We start from the raw sequence: 22301 nt of genomic DNA on the forward strand, positions 1-22301 counted from the left end.
TGTGATCCTAGTATGTATATGACAGTGGTAGTCATATTCGATTGTAAACAGCTTCAGGGCAAAAACTGATGCAAATATGTTATGCGCTCTATAAGTGCTGTAGCATTTACTGGACATATATCAATAAATAAAATAAATAAATGATCTGTCCTTTAGAATTCTTTTTTGTTTAATTTCTTTACAAGTTGAGCAAGATTAGCATATATGAGATGCACCATCTTACATCTGCTTAATAAGAAGATCGGAATAACTTGTCAGAATTTTTCCAAACCATGTGATTAACCTCCAGGTAGATAGAACTGATCTGTTGAAAATAATTTCCTGCCAAAGATAGACTGTTGCATTCATTTGGACTGTGCAACAGCATGCTTCTGTGTATTGGTATCTTAATCTCTAATACATATTGTAACAGTATTCCAACAATAACTACAATAAGTGTTGGCAGGCAATTTTAAGAAATGTCATGAAATTATAAAACAGCACAGTGAGCTCTATTCAAGAACCTGGAGCAACTTATGTGATCACCTTGCTATAGTTATATGACAGATTCAAAAAAAGCAATTAAATATTTAATTATGTAGATGGAAATCTCTTAAAAGCATAATATATACAATCTTGTTTGAATTATTACCATTGTTTAGGCGTACATAGGATAAGATACATTTTGTTTTATGATAGCATTTGTTTTATAAAACTATTTTAAATAACTAAACTGTATTTACATCTAGTTAATATACAACCCTTAGCCTGATATAATGAAGTTCCTCCATCTACTGCCAAGAGTCACTGGCAAAGCAAGACCCAACACAAATGGTTCACCGTCAAAGTTATCATTTAAGGTAGGCATGGATAAATCAATATATTGAACACACAGATTAGATTAGAATGATTGAACATTAGATAACAGAGAATAAACTAATGCTCCGTCAGTTAAAGGATAATTGGATCCTTTAAACACCGGTATAATAGGACTTAAGTTGTTTCCTGTTACCACTACATGGATCTGAGGATGTATCTAACGATGGCTGTAAATAGCATAAGGACCTGTCAACGGGCTTTGTTAATGGGCTTGTGTTGTTAGCATCAGTTTGAGTTGCTTCTGAGAGTTCATGGACAGGTGCATTTCACCTGCAGTTGACCTCATTTTGACCTGCATTTGAGCAGCTTCAAGTAGGTTTTGCCATAGTCTCGTATGGGAATATATTTACTAACAGGTTTTGTTTTTTTTTACTTCAAAGCTGCTATTAATTATGGAGGTGGGGCTCTAATATACAGTATATAATGGACCTTGCATTTTACTGTAAGGCTCAAATTAAAAGACAACTATGGGGTAAGTGTTTTTCCCCATAGTTCTCTTAAGGGTCACGGGAAGACATATACTAGCATCCCCCACTGACCCAAAGCTCAGTATATCGCGGGCTACAGGTCGCGGCATACTGAGACCGCCGCAGGCGGGACGGATCCCGACATTGCTGTCGAGATCCACCCAGCTAGAGGCAGAGCCAGCTGTACCTGCTCCCTCTCCCGTCTGCCCCCTCTCCCGTCCGGTGTATGTGGACCCCTTGGAATTAACTGGTTTTCTACAGTGATTTGCCATAATATGTGATCTGATCCTCATCTAAGTCACAACAACAGACAAACACAATGAGGGGAGTTTATCAAAACTGGAGCAGACAAAATCTGGAGCAGCTGTGCATGGCAGCCAATCAGTTTCTCTCTTTCATTTTCAAATCTTAACTGATCAAACTGATGAGAGAAGCTGATTGGTTGCCATGGCCAACTGCTCCAGATTTTGTCCGATCCAGCTTTGTTAACTTCCCCTAAATGTGCTAAAGCTGATAACACACAAACAATTGCATGTGTCTTTATTAAACATTCACAGTGCTAAAGGAAAAAGTAAGTGAACCCATAGACTAATTACTTTAACGAAAGCTAATTAGAGTCAGTAGCTTGCACACCTGGAGTGCCATTAATAAAATGAGTTCAAAAGGTGTGGTTTAGAGCTACTTTGATTGATAAAAGACACTCAAACATTTTAAGATTGCTATTCATATGAAGCATCAACTGATGTGAACCATGCCTCACAAAAAGGAGCTTTCACATAATCAAGAGTAGTTGATCTGCATAAGGCTGGAAAGGGATGCAAAGCAATCTCAAAGTCTTTCAGCATCCATCAGTCGACAGTTAGCCAAACTGTCTATAAATGGAGAGAGTTTTGTACTGTGGCTACTATTATTAGAGGCGGGTGCCCAGCAAAGATGACTCCCAAGGCACAACGCAGAATCCTCAATGAGGCAAACCCATGAGCTACAGCTAAAGGCTTGAAGACATCACTGGAACTGGCAAACATTCCTGTTTATGAGTCTACCATACATTAGTCTTTGAAAAGAGTGTCCATGGCAGAACACCTCAGAGGAAGCTGCTGCTCTAAAAAAACAAACAAACATTGCTGTGCACCTGAAGTTTGCCAAAGAGCACTTTGGCAAACTGAAATGGTACTGGGAAAATGGTTTGTGGACTGATGAAACAAAAGTTGAATTGTTCGGGAAGAATGCTCAGCACTGTGTAAGAAGCAAAAATGGCACCATTTACCAACATCAAAACATCATCCCAATGGTAAAGTATGGTGAAGGGTATATCATGATTTGGGATTGCTTTGTTGCCTCATTGCCTGGTCCACTTGCCATTGTTGAGGGGAAAATTAATTTCCAAGTTTACCAAAATATCCTACAGGATAATGTCAGGGTGGCTGTCCAGCATCTGAAGCATAGACGCTGGGTGATGCAGCAGGGCATTGACCCTAAGCAGCCAAGTAAATCAAACACAAATTGGCTTCAGAAAAATAAAATGCACCTTTTGGAGTGGCCCAGTCAAAGCCCAGACCTTAACCCCATAGAGATGCTGTGAAATGACCTCAAGAGAACCATTCACACCAGACATACTACAACTGTGTCTGAGCTGAAGCAGTTTTATAAAAAGGAATGAACACAAATTGTTCCTGAACGTTGTGCAGCTCTGTTCCAGAGCTACCGAAAGTGCTAGCTTGAAGTCATTGCTGCCAAAGGAGGTTCAACCAGCTATTAACTCCAAGGGTTCACTTTTGTCTCCAGCACTGTTAATGTTTAATGGGTGTGTTCAATAAAGACACAAGAAATTAGACTCAAATCAGAGCAGAGTCGATCAGATCAGATCACATTTTGTGTCAATTACTGCATAAAAACAGTTAATTCCAAGGGGTTCACATACGTTTTCTTGCAACTGCAGGTACATTTTTTTTTTTTTTTTGGTGCTGCCCCAGAAATGTACCCCAAAATATAATAAAGTCTTATGATTAAAAGGAAATCATATAACTGTGATTATTATGTGTTGTATGAAATTTATTTGTTTAATTAATATTTGTTTAATTTAGTAATTTAGTTATTTGGCATCATGCTTCACTGTATACAATATAAATTTGTACACAGACAATGAGCCATTCTATTCCCCAGCCCTGAACTGGTCTCTCCTGGGTTTCTAATGCTACTACAGTGGAACTCTGTAGTATTATGTAACCGCAGATAGGAAAACCCAGTGGTGTTATTTCTTATGTTGTCAAGATTTATTTGAGTGCTGACATCCACCTTAAAGCAAGGAAGAGCTAACCCAGCATTGACCTGTCTTCCCCTGCTGCAACAGATCACTGCAGAAGTAATCTATTGCTTTCTGATAGCAGCACTCCATATATTACTATTATAAGTAATCTATTGCTGCAGAAGGGCATGGCAGACTGATCCAGGTCCCCTGACCTAATTCAGCCGCCCTTCCCTAGTAAAGAAAAAATGTAAAAGGCCTCAAATTAATCCCTAGGCTCCAGTGGATATGCTGAATGCTTAGTATGACATTTGTACTCATTGAGTTAGTGGTACACGTTAGCAGAACTGTGCTCAATGTCATTCAGCATTTTTTGCAATTGCAAGCTTGTGGAAATAGTGTGATTGTACTCTTTGCAGATATCCGACTTAATGTTATCTCAGTTAGTTTTAAATAACACAAAAGTACAACTATACCTTCATTTGAAAACAAAATGTGCAAATATAAATGTGTTTATAATAAAATCATTCTGCCCTGTTTAATAAAACGTTGAATGAAAATAACCCCTATATATACACCTGGTGATCCTGTCAGTGACTCCCCCTTTCTCCAGAAGGGTGGCAACAGTGCAGGGATTAGAGTGAATTCAATGCAGTATTGACATCCTCACCAGCTGTACAGGAAGCGTGCCATCATGTGTACTGGAGGTTTATCCAAAGGGAAGCTCTGCATCTACATCAGTGATGGAGGCTTAACCTCTTAAATTCCACCTCTCAGCTCCTATCGAGTAAAAACTTTGGTTTCCCTGGTTATGATGCCATGGGGCAAATAACATGATTGCTTCACTCCTGGGAAAGGTAAGTAGAAAAAAGAGGTTTTCATTTACTGGGGGAGGGGGAGCTGGAAACTGGAGATATTGGCATTCCAAACTTGAATGCAAACAAATCCAGAGCTAACATTTAAAGGACGAGTACATACCTGGATTTTATATCATTTACTAATGATTTTTACCTTAACAGATGTCCTTCAATAGCAGAAATAAAGCAACTGTGTCTTAAAAACCAAATTCACTGTATCAGCACTTCTAAACCCGAGTTTTTCATGTTCTTTTTTTTGTATATTACGAACAACTTTTGTTACAATAAAATGTGTTTGTTTTTTTTTTTTAAGGGCCAAAGTGCACTTTGATCTCTTTAATAAATTGATCTGGATTAAGACATAAAAAAAAACAAAAAAAACAAGCTCATCAACCAACTGACAAATACACAATTATTTTATTGTGATGTCAAGTAGCTCTGATTGCTACACTAGATGACCTAATCTTTATGGATACCTAAATATTACACCTATGGGAGCTTGTTGTACATTCACTTAAAAAGTCATGGGCATTAATACAGAGTTGTCCTCCCCTACCCTTGCTGCTATAATAGTATCCACTGTGCTAGGAAAGCTTTCCACGAGACATTTGGGAGTGCCTGTGTGCAGGGCCGGTGCTAGGATTCGTGCCTACACAGGCAAGGTGCATTTTTGCACCCCCCTCCCCGGCCCCCTGTAAAAACATACTTGTCAAAATGCCCCGATGTTTGCGCTATGTTTTTTTGTTTTTTTTTTCACTTACCTTCGGTGCTGGAGAGATGTGTGAAATTGTTCCCATGCAGCTAAAAGAGAATTTATGAGGTTAGGTTGGACAAGTAGATCTGGTGTTCCAATGCACGGTAAGTAGGTCAGGGATCCATGCAGGCTACTCGAGTTCTTCCACACCAAACTTGCTAAGTCAAATCTTTATGACGGATTTTAACAGATTTCAATGGATGTCAACAGAAGGTAACCTGAAATATGTATGCATGTAAATGGAACCAGTTGAAAACACTCCTTTCTGTTGCATTGCACTTTGCTGAAAAAAGTGCAGCATGCTCTACTTGTTTCAGTGCAGCGTCATGGGAGAAAAGCAGATGTAATCACAACGGAAAGGGATAAAATAAAATAAAAATACATAAATGTTTGTCCAGTCAGGACAATTAAAATAAAGCTTGACAAAAACTTTTTGAAAAACGCAACGGAAGTCAATGGAGGTTGAAATTGCATGTCAACAAACCTCCATTAACTTATGCTTTAGGTCTGATTTTGATGTGAATGGGCCTATAAGCTGAACATTAAGCAAACAGCAAAATACACATATGCAATACATACATGAGAGCTGTTTACCTGCCAAAAGGATTTGTATTTCTGACCATCCAGTCCTGAGGTTTACACAGTCCTGCCTGGCAGTACAAGGGACCTGAACTTCCCGGGAGCAGTTTTGCATTCACTTAAAGGTCTACTTCCCACTGAAGCCCCTGGAAGAAGAGGCTGCAGAGACCGGTCTAGCAGCCAAGTGGGACTGAGGCCTTTATTTGAGCCCCTAGAGAAAAACAAGCACTTAACCCTTGCAGTGTGGTGGTAGCACCACTGCAAGGGTTAATTTCTCTAAAACCTGGAGTTCTTCTTTAAAGTGGAAGTAAAGTCTTTTATTGAAAAAGTGCCGACAGTGGCATGTGAACAGCCCCCGACAGCATCAGCATGTCATTGATTTGTACAGGCTTCCTGTCTGCAGCTGATTACAAACACCTAGTTGTACCCGCTGCAGAAATACGCTGATCTGGGCTGTGTGCGGCCATTGATGGCCATGTGAATGAAGCCTTATGGTGTATTGTTCAGTATTAAATACATTTTGTTTTGCATTCAAGGCAGGCATTAGTGTCACATTCTCATAGTAGCGTTAGAATTACTTGCATTCTATTTGGCATAATAGTTTTAGATTAGTGCCCGTCTACCATGGGTTAATGTACGCATAGACATGAGATGACAGTCACACTACTCATTTTTTGGCTGGCTTGGTCAACAATCTCATGCTCATGGTGAGCCCCCCAAAACTGTCCAACTAGCTGACAAAACCTAATACCATTGCTTGTCTGCCAGCACTACTGGTCTCCTTACCCTTCTCCATTCTATTAACATAAAGAGGTATGTCCTACCAATCAAACCATTTTGGTTAATGGACCTGTTGGCCAGTCTAGCTGCCTGAGTATACCTTGATTTTGCATGCATAACTGGCTGCTCTTGAATGCTCACAGGCAGCCTAACTGCACTGTTCACTTGGTCACTGTAGTTTGTACTACCGTGTGTGTTGGGTTTTCGTGTGGAACTAAACATTGTAGATTCCCTTTGTGACGTTACCTTGTGAAGATTCACCAAGGATAGTCCTTGGGGCCTTAAAAGCCTTTATTGCAATATGTGATACTGTATAAGTGCTGATCATCAATGAATGAAAAAATATTTGGGGAAAAAGGTATGATATGTACATAGATATGATAGGCATAACTGAAGTGAAGCAAGAGCAGCAGAAGGAGGTTTCCGAAGAATTTCATGGAAACAGCAATTCACAATAGAAATTAACGGGTGAGACAAATCTCCACATAAAATGTGTCCTAATAATTAATCACTCAAAAATAAAATATTTAGCCTTATTTTTGGCAAAAACCAGGAAGGTGGATGTAAAATGTGCTGCATGTAGCGCAATCATTGTTTGCATGTGCCGCTAGTTATACTGCCACTATTCACAGTACACAGCAGCCTAGTTTGTGGCCGTCTGTATCTCAGTAGCAAAAGTACATAAATGCTGTAGGGGAAAGTAGGTGTCGTTTTCATGTTCACCGGGACACATCAAATTTATTAGCTACATTCTGTAAAAGATTTATATTTTTATGTAAACAATAGCAATCATTACACCAAGTAAACTATGGCATAGCAATATGTACAAGTGTGAGGAAAGTAAAGTTGACCATATACTGTTCTATTTGATGGCCCCATGAGACGCTTGGATGAGGATTGGGTTCTTTAGAAGTAACATAGAGAACAATAACAGTAGAAGATAATACCAATTCTAATGTGATATACTGTATTGCCAAAAGTTTGTGGGGATCTCATGATCACATCTACCTATATGGCCAAAAGTATTAGGACACCCCTCCAAATTACTAAGTTCAAGAGATTCCAGTGAGGGTATTGTTCCGTTGTAGCGTTTGTTACCAACCTTGTGGCAACAGTTTAGGGAAGGCCCTTTGCCATCCCAGCCTGACTGTGTCCAGTGCACAAAGCTAGGTAAATTGCAAGCCCCCCCATGTGATAGCAGTCAAAGTAAAGTAAAAAAAAACAAAAAAACAGTTTTTAAAATTAAAATGAAATAAAATAAATCTAATAATAATAAAAAAAAAATTTTAAAAGTACCCCGCCCCCGCGAGCACGCGCGTCGCCACGTAAACACGCGTCGGGTGCGCCTACGCATGAAAACGACGAACGCGCTACACATGTTGGGTATCGCCGCGCACGCCGGAGTGAGAGCAATAATTCTAGGGGCAGTATTTTGGGGTATCTCTAAATTGATGACCTGTGGGGGCTTTTAAAGTGTCTTTTATTGATTTTTTGGGGTACTGCAGTTTTTCGCCGTTTCATGGTCGCACGCAATCTGTAAACTGGGCATGTTGGGTATCGTTTTACTCGTTGTAACCTCATCTTTTATATTTCATTAAAAAAATGGGTAATTTGTTGTGTTTTGGGGCATTTAATTAAATTTGTCACTAAATTTTGGGGTTTAATAAGGAGTTGCGCTAATATTGCGCAACATAAAAATTTTCAACTACCACCATTTTATTCTATAGGGTCTTGGCATTCAGAAAATATATAATGTTGGGGGGTTTTACGTCATTTTCAGGCCTAAAATGTGGAATATAACATGGGTGCAAAAATGGAAAAAAGGGCCTCAGTCATGAAGGGGTTAATAGCTTATTCCATATGAAAATCATAATTTTATAAAGCTAAACTGATTTTTGTTAGGAAATATGATTCAATGTTAATACATGTTTATTGTAGTAGTATATCCTCAGCATATGTAAAGCAGTTTATTATTTTTAAGCACAAAAAAAAAAGGATCAGCCGAAGCTACGGCTAGATCCTTCTGCTGCTTCGTGAATAGACCCCATTGTGATGCAGCTGTCATTGAGAGGGCATAAAGTGTGGATACCCCATAGGTGTGCGAGGCCTATTGCATTAGGGTGTTCACACAAAAGTACACACACGCACGCGCATATACAGTACATACATATATATACTGTATATAGGCATGTCATAGAGAGATCTTTTTGATCTCTCCACCAGCTCAGGGCCGTTTGTTGCGGTTTCGGTGTTCCACTCGGGGTGATTAGGGTGTGCCTGTGCATGCCTTGACTGGAAACGTATCTAAATATAAACAGGATCCACCAGGCTATCTAAGGCAAATGCTCCCCCAGTTAAGGCCATATACACAATACATTCAGTTCAAACCCAATGGCCCAGTAAGTATTCCTGCTATGTTTAGACATCAATAATACCTTACCTTAACATAAAACAGACACAGTGAGTGCAGACCCTGCCCCTCCCCAAAAACCAATGCAAACCCCTTGTTATCCCACAAATACATCAGGCAAAAAATTAAGCCAGAGAGGAAAATTTAGACCATTAGACCCGGATAGAGAACACACACGGGCAACAAGACAAAATCAGACATCTGCTAAAATGGACCCAGAAAAGTTGTGCTTTTGGTTCAGCCTCCTAGCAGCTCCATTTTTTTCTGCCTTCCGTGTCCACAGCCAGTAGACCCCCACATATTTCGCGATCTTTAGCACAACTGCGACATAGACGTGTATATTTATTAGGGATGCACCGATATATCGGCCGCCGAAACATATCGACCGAAAATGGCACTTTTGGCATAATGCCGAAAGTGAAATTTTTCTGCCAATACATTAGGGCATACCTACCTTCTTTCCTCCCCGCTAGGCGCTGCTGTGTCCCAGCGGGGAGGAGGGAAAACTGTGATAGTCGGCGAGCGCTGCGGGAGAAGGGCGCTGTGAGCGGCCGGCGTCTCCTCCCACACCGCTCAGCCTCCTATCACAGTCCGGCAGAGCAGTGTGTGGGCGGAGACTGGCCGCGCTGTCACAGGAGGCTGAGCTCTCCTCCCCGCACCGCTCCCTCCGCCTCCTGTGACAGGCGTGTCAGAGAGGAGAGCAAACACTCAGCGATCAGTGATCGCTGAGTGTTTGTAGATAATTGAGGACATGGTATGTGTACTATATACTCAATTATGAATGAATGGGAAGTGATCTACTTCCCCTCCTGTTCGTTCATAGTTGTAGTTATAATAAACATACCATGTCCTCATGTTATCAATGAACAGGAACACTCAGTACAGAGGATTCCTGTGCATTGATAGCAGGGGATACAGAAAAAGAGATTGAGAACTCTGTGTCCTCAATCTCTTTTTCTATTTTAAAAGGGAAATATCAGGGGTCTGTTTATTGTTTAGACCCCTAATATTTCCCCAAAGCCCCTAAAAGTAAAGTAAAAATCAAAATATTTAATAAAAAAATGAATTAATAAATAAAAATAAATATAACATTTTTTAAAAGTTTATAAAAAATAAATACATATAAAATATTTGAAAAAATTAAAATAAAAACATTTTCGGTATCGGTTTGACAATTTTTTTATTTCGGTTTTGTTTCGGTTTTAAAATATCCATTTCGGTGCACCTCTAATATTTATGTATTGAATAGAAATGCTGGATTCCAACCTTAATTTTTGAGGAACAACAGAAATTGCATGGGAAAACTATTATGGATGATAAATTCTTCCACCCAGCTCAAAAGTTTTGAACTGCACACAGGCATATATTTGTTTCCTGTTTCAATCATAATTAGCTGAATCAACCTATGTGTATGAGCAGTTTATGGCTTTGTGTAAACAGAAATCGTCATGTGCCGTGTGCTTTCAGCTGCACTTCCTCAGATGGTAAGTAATTGGACCATAACATATCACGAGAAACAGAACTCTATTAATTATATGTGCAGTCCATTTCTCGATCACATGGGAGACATCAATGGAAGCGAAAAGTAGCCAAATGTGGCTTGTCCTATTTTCCTACTTCAGATTCTGTTGTTTCCTTGTATTTAAGAGGTACACTTCTCATATAATCAAGTGTCCTCTTTTTTGCTTCCGTTGCTTTTTATGGTACATATAAAGTGTATGTTATATTAAGCTTAATGGCTTTTAAAGCAACTGTTAGCCCTTACATATTTTTAACAAACCACACTGGAGAGAACAATTCATCCACAAAATGGCTCAGTGAACTGGCCAAAACTGTAACATTTAGCAAGTCATCCCATACAACAACATGTCATTTAGTGTGAGAGGGGGGACTGTGATAGGAACGGAGGGGGCTCCTGATGTAATGGAGGACTCTGATATCAAAGGCGGGATTCTGATCTGAAGGGGGGATTCTGATCTGAAAGAGGAACACCCTTTTGTTTAATGTTTTTGCATGCCCCACTCCTTAAAATCTATACCAGACCCTTATCTGGGATAGGGGCCTGGTATGGATTTTGAAAGGGCCACACATATTTTTTTCACATTTTAGGCTTTTTTTTACCCACCAACATAATGTTTCCCAAAACAATTACTTTTATTATAGCATGTCAACTGTCAAAGATACCAGTGTGCTTATTTCAGTTCTCAACCGAATCTTCAAGCCCTTCAATGGCTGGTGTCATAACTGATCACATGTGCAGCACCATGGCAACTGCAATCAAAATAGAGGCTCCTTCCTTGCATGTACAGGATAAGAGGTTGCAGTTCTCCTTTAAAATTACACTAAAATCAGGAATTAAATCTTAAAAATACATTAAGTACCTTAACTGTTCACAAAAATGTAACTTATTTGTGTATCGGCTGTAGATCCTCAAATCATCTCTGAATTAGTGATGGCACTGTCCTTCCTTCTGGAGGGTGGCCACTTTCATTCCCCATGGTCCCTGTGTGTGTTGTAAAGTAGTCACCACTCCAAGATCACTCCCTGATGGACTACAATCTCATGTTTAGTGTATTCATTTGTATTTAGATTGTAGTCCATCAGGGGAGCGAGCTTGGAGCGGTGGCTACTTTACAACACACACAGGGACCATGGGGAACAGTAGTAGCCCCCCTCCAGAAGGAAGGACAGTGTCAGCACCAATTCAAAGATGATTTGAGGATCTACAGCTGAGTGATACACAAATAAGATACAGTTTTGTTAATAGTTAAGGTATTTGAATGCATTTTTAAGATTTTACTGCTGAGTTTAATGTCACTTTAAGTTAAGTAAGGGATGGATGGAACCTCCGCCAGTTTTTTACTGTTGTCTGTTTCCCCATTCCCTAACTTCCTGTCAGTTAGGCTGTTCCCAGAACAAAAAGTACAAAGAAAAAATATCTTTGACGGACACCTGGACAGATAGCAGTAAAACCTGACAGGGGTGATGACATTTCTCCATTCCATCCTACATTAAGGGGGGAAAAAACAAGTCTTGAATATAGATAGACTGCACACATTACTATCAGACACACATTGTTATTATAGTATAATTGAACAAAAATGGAACGGTTGCCCATAACAACCAAGCAGCACTCTTGTTTATATTCTCCAAAGGATAAAAGGTGAAAGCTGATTGGTTGCTGTTAGCAGCATCTCCAGTGTGGTTCTCAGGTTCTTCGCCATTGTAACCTCAGCTTGGACCAGAGCCTGCTCAGGGTATATATGCGTTGTAATTGATGGCTCAGTCTATACTGTTTACACTGCACTGACGTGATGAATGAAAGTGACACATTTACTGGAGCCTTCCACGGGGAGATGAGGCTCTGATCCGGGAGAGGTGAAGCGGAAATCCCCCGGCGATGGAGCGGGCCCCGCACTGGAGTCACACTGAAAAGCCTTGATTTCCGGCTGAGTGCGGCTGCGTGTTGGAACGTCTGCCCGTCCCCGGTGCTGGATAACCCGCATCTTATATATGTAACGGGGATCGGATCGGGGGATGCCCCGTTATGAGAGAATAATAGCGGGGAAGAGGCGATTCCTGCACCCCTCCCCTGCTCTCTGCAGTGTTCCCGGACCTGGATACACGGAGCCTGGGAGCTTTCTGCATGAATCAGCAGCCCCTTGTCATAATGTCCTGATGCAGTGATCCCAGCCCGCCTGCCAAACCGTGTCCTTCCTCTAGCCATAGGTGTCCCTACACATGCACATAGGTACCGATGGGAACTACAAGCCATGAATAAGGTTTACTTCAATATATAACCCTTACCAAGGGCTGTGTGTGACTAGCGATTGCAGTATAAATGGTACTGTACAGCAGGTTAGTCGGTGTCATCTTTTGAAGTGTTGCCGAATGCCTCATAGATGACACCATAAAGTAGGTCAGATAAGTTGGTGCAATTATATCTACAGTGTAGCCCCCCTAAACTATAGACAGCAGATGAGTCGGTGCAATCTTATCTGCAGTGTAGTCCTGTGTCCCCTATACTATAGACAGCAGATGAATCCGTGCAATCTTATCTACAGTGTAGTCCTGTGTCCCCTATACTATAGACAGCAGATCAATCAGTGCAATCTTATCTACAGTGTAGCCCCCTATATTATAGATAGCAGATGATTCGGTGCAATTTTAGCTATAGTGTAGCCCCTTATACTACTGACAGCAGATGAGTCAATTGCAATCTTATCTACAGTGTAGTCCTGTGATCCATACATTATAGACAGCAGATGAGTCGGTGCAATCCTATTTACAGTGTGGCTCCCTATAATATAGACAGCAGATGAATCAGTGCAATCTTATCTACAGTGTAGCCCTGTGCCCCCTATACTATATACAGCAGATGAGTCGGTGCAATCCTATTTACAGTGTGGCCCCCTTTACTGTAGACAGCAGATGAGTCGGTGCAATCCGATTTACAGTGTAGCACCCTATACTATAGACAGCAGATAAGTCGGTGCAATCTTATCCACAGTGTAGTCCTGTGACCCATATATTATAGACAGTGTCATGTTATCTACATGGCAGTCGTCTGCTCCATATGCTATAGATCAGTGGTTCTCAACCTGTGTAACCTCGGGACCCACATGTTTCCTTGGTCATTAAGGCGTGAATACCGTACAGCAGATGAGTCGGTGTCATATAAGTGTTGTCTTAATGCCACATATACCATAGATAATTCCATACAGCAGGTCAGATGAGTTGGTGCAGTCTTATCAACAGTGTAGTCCAGTGCCCCATATACTATAGACTGTAAATGAGTCGGTGTCACAACATGATATCTACAAGGTAGTCCTGTACCCCCTATACTACTAGACCTCAAATGAGTTGGTGTCAGGTCAACTACAAACTAGTCCTCCGCTCCATATACTATAGATCAGGAGTAGGCAACCTTGCCCCTCCAGCTGTTGTGGAACTAGGCATTGCAAGAATCTGGCAGCCACAGATGTGACTCCCAGATGCAGAGGCATGATGGCATTTGTAGTTTCACAACAGCTTGAAGTGTGAATATCAACCTACCTCTATAGATGATGCAGTACAGCAGATGAGTCGGTGCCATCTTATATAGAGTAGTCTTAATTCCCCATATACCATATATGATGCCATATAGTAGGTACCAAGAGTCGGTGCAATATAGTCCAGTGCTCCACATAGGATGTCAGAGGAGTCGGTGTGACATTATACAGATAATACTGTACAGCAGACAAGCCAGTATCGTCATGCCCCCTATATACTATACATGATACTGTGTATTAGATGAGTTTGTGCTATGTTATATACAGTATAGTCCTGTCCGCTATATACTATACAGAAGTCTGTGTATTAGATGCGTTTGTGTCATCTTATATACAGCATAGTCCTGTCCCCTATATACTATACGTGATACTGTGTATTAGATGAGTCAGTGCCATCTTATAAGCAGTATAGTCCTGTCCCCTACATACTATACATAAGTCTGTATTAGATGAGTCAGTGCCATCTTATATACAGTATAGTCCTGTCCCCTACATACCATACAGAAGTCTGTGTATTAGATAAGCCAGTGCCATCTTATATACAGTATAGTCCTGTCCCCTACATACTATACATAAGTCTGTGTATTAGATGAGTCAGTGCCATCTTATATGCAGTATAGTCCTGCCCCCTACATACTATACATAAGTCTGTGTATTAGATGAGTCAGTGTCATCTTATATACAGTATAGTCCTGTCCCCTATATACTATACAGAAGTCGGTGTATTAGATGAGTTTGTGTGATCTTATATACAGTATAGTCCTGTCCCCTATATACTATACATGATGCTGTGTATTAGATGAGTCAGTGCCATCTTATATACAGTATAGTCCTGTCCCCCATATACTATATATGATTCTGTGTATTAGAGGAGTCGGTGTCATTTTATGTGCAGTGCAGTCCTGTGCCCCATATATACTCTCTTTATGCTGAGCTCCAGCACAGAAATCTGGCTTTGCCCACTATAAGAACTTAAATGACAATTGATTTTTATGTCCAGTGCTGTATATATTCTCATTGCTAGGAAATAGATTGGTAGCAGAAGTCATCCGGTCGCCATTAAAAATGGTGGCCTTCACACAGCACTACCATGTAAGAGTGTTACATCCAGCCGTGTGCTGTAAATCACACCGTTCTGATTGCAAAGGCATGCCTGCTAAGGTGGACCAACACAGATGGTGGAATTGGTGCAATTGATCCCCCCTATCAATCACTGCCATATCTAAACTATAAACTGTCAAAAAGCAGGCCATACACATTTCTATAAAATGCTATGCAAGTTAGGGAAATTAATTTGTTTGCAATTGCTAATCAATGGGATTATCTAGAGAGGCAATCAATCAGTGGCTTTCCATAGGCATCTATAAATAGAACAGTTTATGAGCTGTAATTACAAGGGGGGGGGGGGGGGGGTGAACAAAAAGTGGGAGAGGGGTTGCAACAACAAGATGGTAGTTGAGTTGTAGCCATAAGAGGGGTTACCAAAGCACGTCATGTTAAAAGGAATCTGTCCCCACTATCCGTTAGATGAACTATTCTTGTTCTGAAGCTATTTTCACTGATGGCTTAGCAGAGCAGGTCACTGTAAAGCTAACACTGTGTAAAATGGCTGAACATCATTCTGCATCTGGTCATATTTAGCAGAATTCATCAGCAAAGTCACCCCTTAGGATAGCTTTTCCTATGCAGCATACCTAGTTAAAGCAATCAGAGTATTTAAAACTGTTAGATAAATGCGAAATAGATATGGGCTCCTAGCAGTCTAGGCAGATAGCCGGTGCCCTGTGCTAGTATGTAATGGAATGCACTGATATAGTAACAGGTCCGCTTTGCTGCATGCCCATCACTCAGCAGGACCTGGTTGCCAGGGTGGCGTAAAAACCATGGCAGCCAGTAATGGAAAGGTGTCTGACTAGGGTTATAAATAAACATCCTCCATTAAACCAGCTGCATATGGATTTATTAAGAATGAGATGAATATTCATTACTTACAAGCATTGGTGACTGCAAAGCTGTTAGCTACCTCGAGATTGTCGATATGGGGCGTCAGCCTAAACTCTGAAGTGGAATATAGAACCATCCCTACTCGAAATGCACTGTATTCCTGATCTGCACCCCTTGGAAATAACCCTCCTGGAAAGAGATGGCATACAAATACATTTAATAAAAATACAGGCGGTGATTAAAAAAAAAAAAAAAAAGATGATATTCTTGATACATACAGTGCCCATGCAAAGACATTGCCTCTGCTAACAGCTGATCTCATGACTAGCGTTATTGCATAGCAACTGCCTGGGAAGCTTTGATCAGGATAGCCATCAATATGCAGATTGAATGGTGCATTCTGATCCTTCCTCATCACCCCAGCCTAGCACATTGACTAAAGCTTTTCCCTGCCCCACATCTAGTCCATTCTTGCCAAAATCAGACACAAAGCTGCCATTGGGGGAGGCTTACCTATTTGTATGCTATTCGAATATACCCCAATGATCAGTCCCCAAAGAACAGGAACCAGGAAGACAGAAATAGGCATAATCTTTTGCATTTCCAAGAAAAAAAATTGGATGATTCAGGAAAAGAGAAAAAAAAATAACACGTCCAAAGAAAATGTAGCAATCTGTCGATTCGGATCAGCTGTACAGAGGTGAAATCATTGGAAATCCGAATGAGAGATCAAATCTATAAAGAGGACCGGTAGAGTTGCTGAGGATGCTGGTTGCCCTGGTTCCTGAATTAAAAAAGAAGGCTTGGATGCAGTTGTTGGTGATGTGGTCCCAGTGTCTCAGTATTGTTCATTCAGACACTCACACAGAGAGGCTGGCAGATGCAGACGTGAGCGCGCAGCGGGAGCGAGCAGAAAGAGCAGTGCACAATGTACCCCCCCCTTCTCTCCCCTACCCCTTCCTTCCGGAGCAGCTAGCTCTGGTGTCACAGCGCCCCACTATCCTGCTCCGCTCACTGCACCGTGCGCTGCCTGGGGTCCCTGAGCAGGCTCAGCTTCAGCACCACGGACAGCGAGTGGAGCGGGATCAACCAATAGCCGCCCTGCTGATGCGCACTCCCCCCTCCCGATGCGCACTTCTTTCCGCTCTCCCCAACAGCTCACAGTCAAGGCGATCAGCTCACCCCTCCGTCTGCCAGCCAAACTGTCCCTCTTCTTAAAAACGGGCAAAAATTCAAAGGGATGCAGAACAGGAGCATAGTGCATTTCAAAAGGGAAAATAAAAGTAAATGCAAAGTCTTCCTTTTATCACCCAAAGCGAATTCCCCTATCCCTCCCACCTCTTCTTTTTTGTTCCAGGTAGCTTGTTCTTGAGACAAAGATCTCGTGTGCTGTCAAAGGCAAGGCAAGCGAAATAAATGGGATCATGTGAATAACTCAGCCTTTTATAGAATTCCAGGTCCAACAGCTAGCGTTTCACTAAATTGCCAGTAATTACATGGCTTGAAAATGTTTTATTTGATTGGCTGCCTTTATGTTTTTTTACCCAAAATGGAAGTGCACTTTCCTAATGATTGTTATGAGGGAACTGCTGTTCATTCGTTTTGGAAAGGATTATTGGATGCAGAAGAATGTGAGGAATTCTCTGTCAGAGCACTAATTAAATCAATCTGCTCACAGATTCGTTCATTTCAAATAAAGTGTATTCAGTAATCTGCAGAGAAACTTTAGTCATTACAAGCTAGCGAGCTGATGCTATATAATTATCTGTCTGCAAAGTAACCTTGTGCCTGGGAAGGCTAATATAAGGGTGAGGGGGAAAAAAAGATATTTTTAGGCATGAATTTTCTATGAAGAAGAACTTGTTTGATGACTCTTCTTCACCGGGAGATGCCATTAACCTGTTAAATGCCTGCTTTTGCCCAGCTGGGCAACTGCAGCCTTTATGCATGTTTTGCATCTAGAAATAAGATTTTGATGTTACAGTACATGGATAATTGCACATATAATGTTTAACCTTTGCAAAATGCTGAAGTTGCTGCCACAAGATAATTAGCATTCAAGTCCCTTTTTTTAAATGACTTCATTGTCTAATTCTCATACTTCCCACACAGCTTTATAGGATATTGTGCGTTGCTATGGAAACTAGGAAGTCGGTATGGAATCGTGCTGACTGGTTGTCACTTAGAGCCTTTAACTAGCACCAAGAATTGCTAGGTTTGGTACAGTCACATCCACACTTCAGATCCTTCTAAAAAAAAAATCTAAGTTATTATATCTATGGGGTTTGTTTCATGATAGAATGTGGTCATTCCTGATTAACAGATTGGTATTATCTTTCTGTGATCAGATAGAATGCTCAATAAATAGATGTAAACTTCATGTCACTGAGCTCGTCATAGCTTGTTTGCAAAACATCAGATGTGATTAGTGTCATGGTGGAGGGATAGCGCTGACTACTTGCATTTTAATAAGACCAACATTTTACCATCCAATCACATACAACTGCAACTGTGGCCCACTAACAAGACAAAACATAGTTTTAGATAAAGGGATTGGAGTTTTATGATTAGGTAGTTAGTGGTTACATTTGTAGTTTAATTTAGGCCATGTTTGTAAGGGACTGATTGATGAACAATAGGGCTAAGACAATGGAGGTGTTGTCCATCACAATCATGAATATATTTTTACTGTGCGGGATAAAAGAGAAGACTTGTTACACTGTAATGGAAAACAGACCTATTTATTAAGTCACACATTGTTTATATAGCACATTAGAAACCATAATACATATTTTTATTTCAGTGTTGCAGTTTTGAACTGTAGCTGTCCATTATCTATATATATAAGTCTATGGAGGCTATGTATGTTGTATGTTGCCAAGTAATTTGATGTTAACTAAAAACAGGTTTTACAGTGGACATTGTGCAATGAAGAAGGCTCCCTACAACCCCTTTGTAAGAACCAAACCTTTTTTTTTACACTTTTGATGGGGGGTTGACAGGTCTTAATTGCTCTATTTGTCCCTGGGGGTATTCCATCTCACTTTCTGTTATTTAACCAGGACTAGGGATGGTCCGCCGGTTCGATTTGAACACGAGCTCGAATCGAACGTCGGCCGGTCGCGCATCCGCGGAACTTTATGGGATGTTCGCGGTCTGTTCGACCACGCAACGTCCTAGACTGCAAAGAGCCCTCCGAAGCTCTAATTGGTTAAAGACGAGCACCTGACCACAGGTCAGGTGCAAGACTTTGCCCAATCAGGGCTCAGTACTCATTTGGAGCCATGATTGGGCAAAGTCATGATCACTCTGCCCAATCTGATCTGCCTATCAGATGCCGGCAAACTACACAATTGGGCGCCCAATTGTTTATGTTTTGCCGTCATCTGTCAAAAGGAGTTGGCAGGGAAAGGACGGGATTGGGTTTGTTTTTTTTTATATAAAAGACTTGTTTCAATGAAAGGATTTTATCAAAAGTCTGGACTTTTTAATAACTATTTTATTTAACCCTTTAGTGAATAGTACAAGTACCCCATACTCATTCACACGGGTGGGGGGCGGCATCTGGGTGCCCCTTAATTAAAGGGGTACACCGATGCAAATAAGACCCCTTGCCCGCAGACACCCACAACCAACAGGTCAGGGTTGTGGGGACGAGGCCCTTGTCCCCATCGGCACGGGGACACCCTCCCAGTGCTGAGGGCATGTGGCTTGGTGTGGGAGGGAGGGAGGGGGCGCTTGCTTGTCCCCCCCCTTTCCGGCCCTGCCAGGCCTATGCTTGGATCTGGTATGGAATTTTAGGGGGGCCCCACGTCCCCCCCTCCGTTTTTCGGGGTGGGGTTCCTCCTTAAAATTCCTACCAGACCTTGAGGGCCTGGTATGAGTTTTAGGGGGAACCCACACACACTTTTTTTGTTACATGGGGTCCCTCCTCACTATTCCTACCAGACCTTAAGGGTCTGGTATGACTTTTAGGGGGAACCCTACGCGTTAAAAAAAAAAGGTCCCTCCTAACATTTCTACCAGACCTAAAGGGTCTGGTATTGTTTGGGAGGGAGAGCTGCACACTTTTAGAGTAAAAAAAAAATTCCTTTTTTTTCCCTTTAGAAATGTCAGTTCTGCTGCAGCAGGTTCTATACAGCCTACAGATCCGCCACTTCACAGGCAGGTTAAGGGGACCCCCCAGGCAGGATATTTGAAGGCATTTTTTATTTTTATTCTTACCCTTTAAGTGATGTTAAAATCACTGCTCCTTTAAAAACATTTTTTTTTTCATTGATTCCTGTCCCCCAGAGCAGTACCCGGACACCCATACACCTTTTATGGCCAATAACTTGCATATAAACCCTCTTAAAGGGGACAATCATTTTCAAAAGTTCGACCCCCATTGACTTGCTTTAGGTTCAAGTTCCTTGCTGTCTCTCCTCACTCTCTCTCCTGGCTGTTGCTCCTCTGTCTTCCCTGGCTGTCTCTCCTCACTCTCTCCCCTGGCTGTCTCTCCTCTCTCTTCCTTGGCTGTCTCTCCTAGTTCTCTCTCCTGGCTGTCTCTCCTAGTTCTCTCTCCTGGCTGTCTCTCCTAGTTCTCTCTCCTGGCTGTCTCTCCTCTATCCACTGACTGTTTCTCTTTGCTCTCTCTCCTCGCTCATCCTTCTGGCTGTATGTGCTGGCCGTCTCTCCTCTCTCTCCCCTGGCTGTCTCTCCTCTCTCTCTCCCCTGGGTGTCTCTCCTCACTCTCCCTCCTGGCTGTGTCTCCTCGATCTCTCTCCTGGCTGTCTCTCCTTACTCTCTCTTGCATAGTCTACAAAAAAAATAAAAATTACCACTTGGCTCTAGAGTGTTAGAATTTCACTTGAAGAAAAGGTGGCAACCCTACCTGAGCGCAACACTGAAACTGAAACAGCGGGCGCCATGTGTTTAGTCACTGAGCGGGTGGGCAGATCACACAGATCTCTTTGTGACCAGCTCAGTGATACAGAGTGCTTGCCACTTACATTCCTCACATAACAGCTGCAGTCCTCAGTGCCTGGGAAGCTGCGAGGGAGCAAGGCTGTGGCTTCCTATCCAATCAGGAAGCCAGGTGGATGGTCACATGACCTCCTGCCAGTAGTGTTCATTTAGTTGACTAAAACTTTTCCTCATAGTTTTCGTCAGCTGCATGTTTTCAGTGATGAAAACTAACAGGGTTATTCATAAAGTACAGAAGGACTTCGACTCAGCCGATCCAACATCTGGATCAGCTGAGCCGAAGCTCCGGCAGCTCACTTGCTGCCGCTCACCACTATTCTCATAGGGGCCAAACAGCAGTGAGTGAATAGCCAAATGTTGCCGTACGGCATTTGGCATGGCTATTCTTCTCGGTACCTCTGTGGTACCGAGCAGAATAGCAAATACGTGAAAAGAGTGAAAAAAAATTTTTTTAAAAATTAAGAAATTCTTTTACTTATTATCCAAAATAGGAAATTAAAAATAAAATAAAAATATTTTAAATTAAATTAAAAAAAAGAAAAACAATTGGGTGGAGCTAGCAGTGACAGCTGGCTCCACCCAACTGTTTCCTGTTGCCCGGCACCTGCTAGAGTCTTTTAGCAGGTCCCGGACAATGAATAAGGTAATTTGGGGACTCTGATCTGTCATTACAACTGGGGCGGAGCGAGCCGTGAGACCGCCCAACGTTCATTTGCGGGCCGACCGGCCAGCCTTCGGCAGGCCGTTCTCCCCGCTTCAGCTGTCACCTCAGCTCAGTTGAGTCAAAGCATGTGCCTTCGGCTCGGCCGCCTCCGGCTGCTGTACGGGCTATTGTGAATAGCCCATACAGCAGCCCTTCAGTTCGACTGAACCGAAGGGCTCCGGTGGCCGAAGAGAGCTGAAGGATCAGCCGAAGCTACGGCTGTATCCTTCGGCTCAATAGTGAATAACCCCCTAAGTTAATAGGACTAAAACTATGACAAAAATACATTGCAATTTTCCCTACTGGAGAGTTAGTCCAGTATATTGGACAGGAACTTGATACATAGTCACAGAGTTGAATAAAAAAATAAGACCAGCTCGTTCCCTCTTGGCTGTGAGTCCCCAGCTGCTTTCCACCACTGGAAATCAAAAGGCGTTACCAGTATTTACACCCTATACACATCTGCAGGTCCCAAAACGTTCCAATAATTGAGATCCTCCTATCAGCTCCCAGCTATGGAGCTTTTTCGATACCTCCAAGTCAAGCATTTCTTGTCCTACCAAGTCCCCAAGTTCCCTACTGGCGCCACGTTCACTTTTTTTGAAAGGGCCTGTCACACTGGCCCATGCGCTCCTGGTCTGATCTCCTCCATCTATGACTCCTTATTATCCAGCCTTACCACTACCTC

At 41.9% G+C, this 22301-nt stretch overlaps 1 protein-coding gene across 5 annotated transcripts in view; it reads right to left on the reverse strand.

Annotated features, from left to right (window-relative positions):
- The window catches only part of GRIA2 (glutamate ionotropic receptor AMPA type subunit 2), a 158751-nt gene extending 142152 nt beyond the window's left edge, over positions 1-16599 (reverse strand). For all 5 annotated transcript variants that reach the window (XM_018569284.1, XM_018569286.1, XM_018569285.1 and 2 more), the window contains exons 1-2: positions 16459-16599; positions 15994-16134 (exon numbers count right to left, since the gene is read on the reverse strand). In XM_018569284.1, coding sequence (XP_018424786.1) covers positions 15994-16134; positions 16459-16546 — 229 coding nt within the window. In that variant the 5' untranslated portion in view covers positions 16547-16599. The remainder of the gene's footprint in view (positions 1-15993; positions 16135-16458) is intronic.
- Positions 16600-22301: the final 5702 nt, after the last annotated feature.

This window comes from Nanorana parkeri, unplaced genomic scaffold, assembly GCF_000935625.1.
Source record: "Nanorana parkeri isolate BGI_ZX_2015 unplaced genomic scaffold, ASM93562v1 scaffold1317, whole genome shotgun sequence".
NCBI classification, from domain to species: Eukaryota; Metazoa; Chordata; class Amphibia; order Anura; family Dicroglossidae; genus Nanorana; species Nanorana parkeri.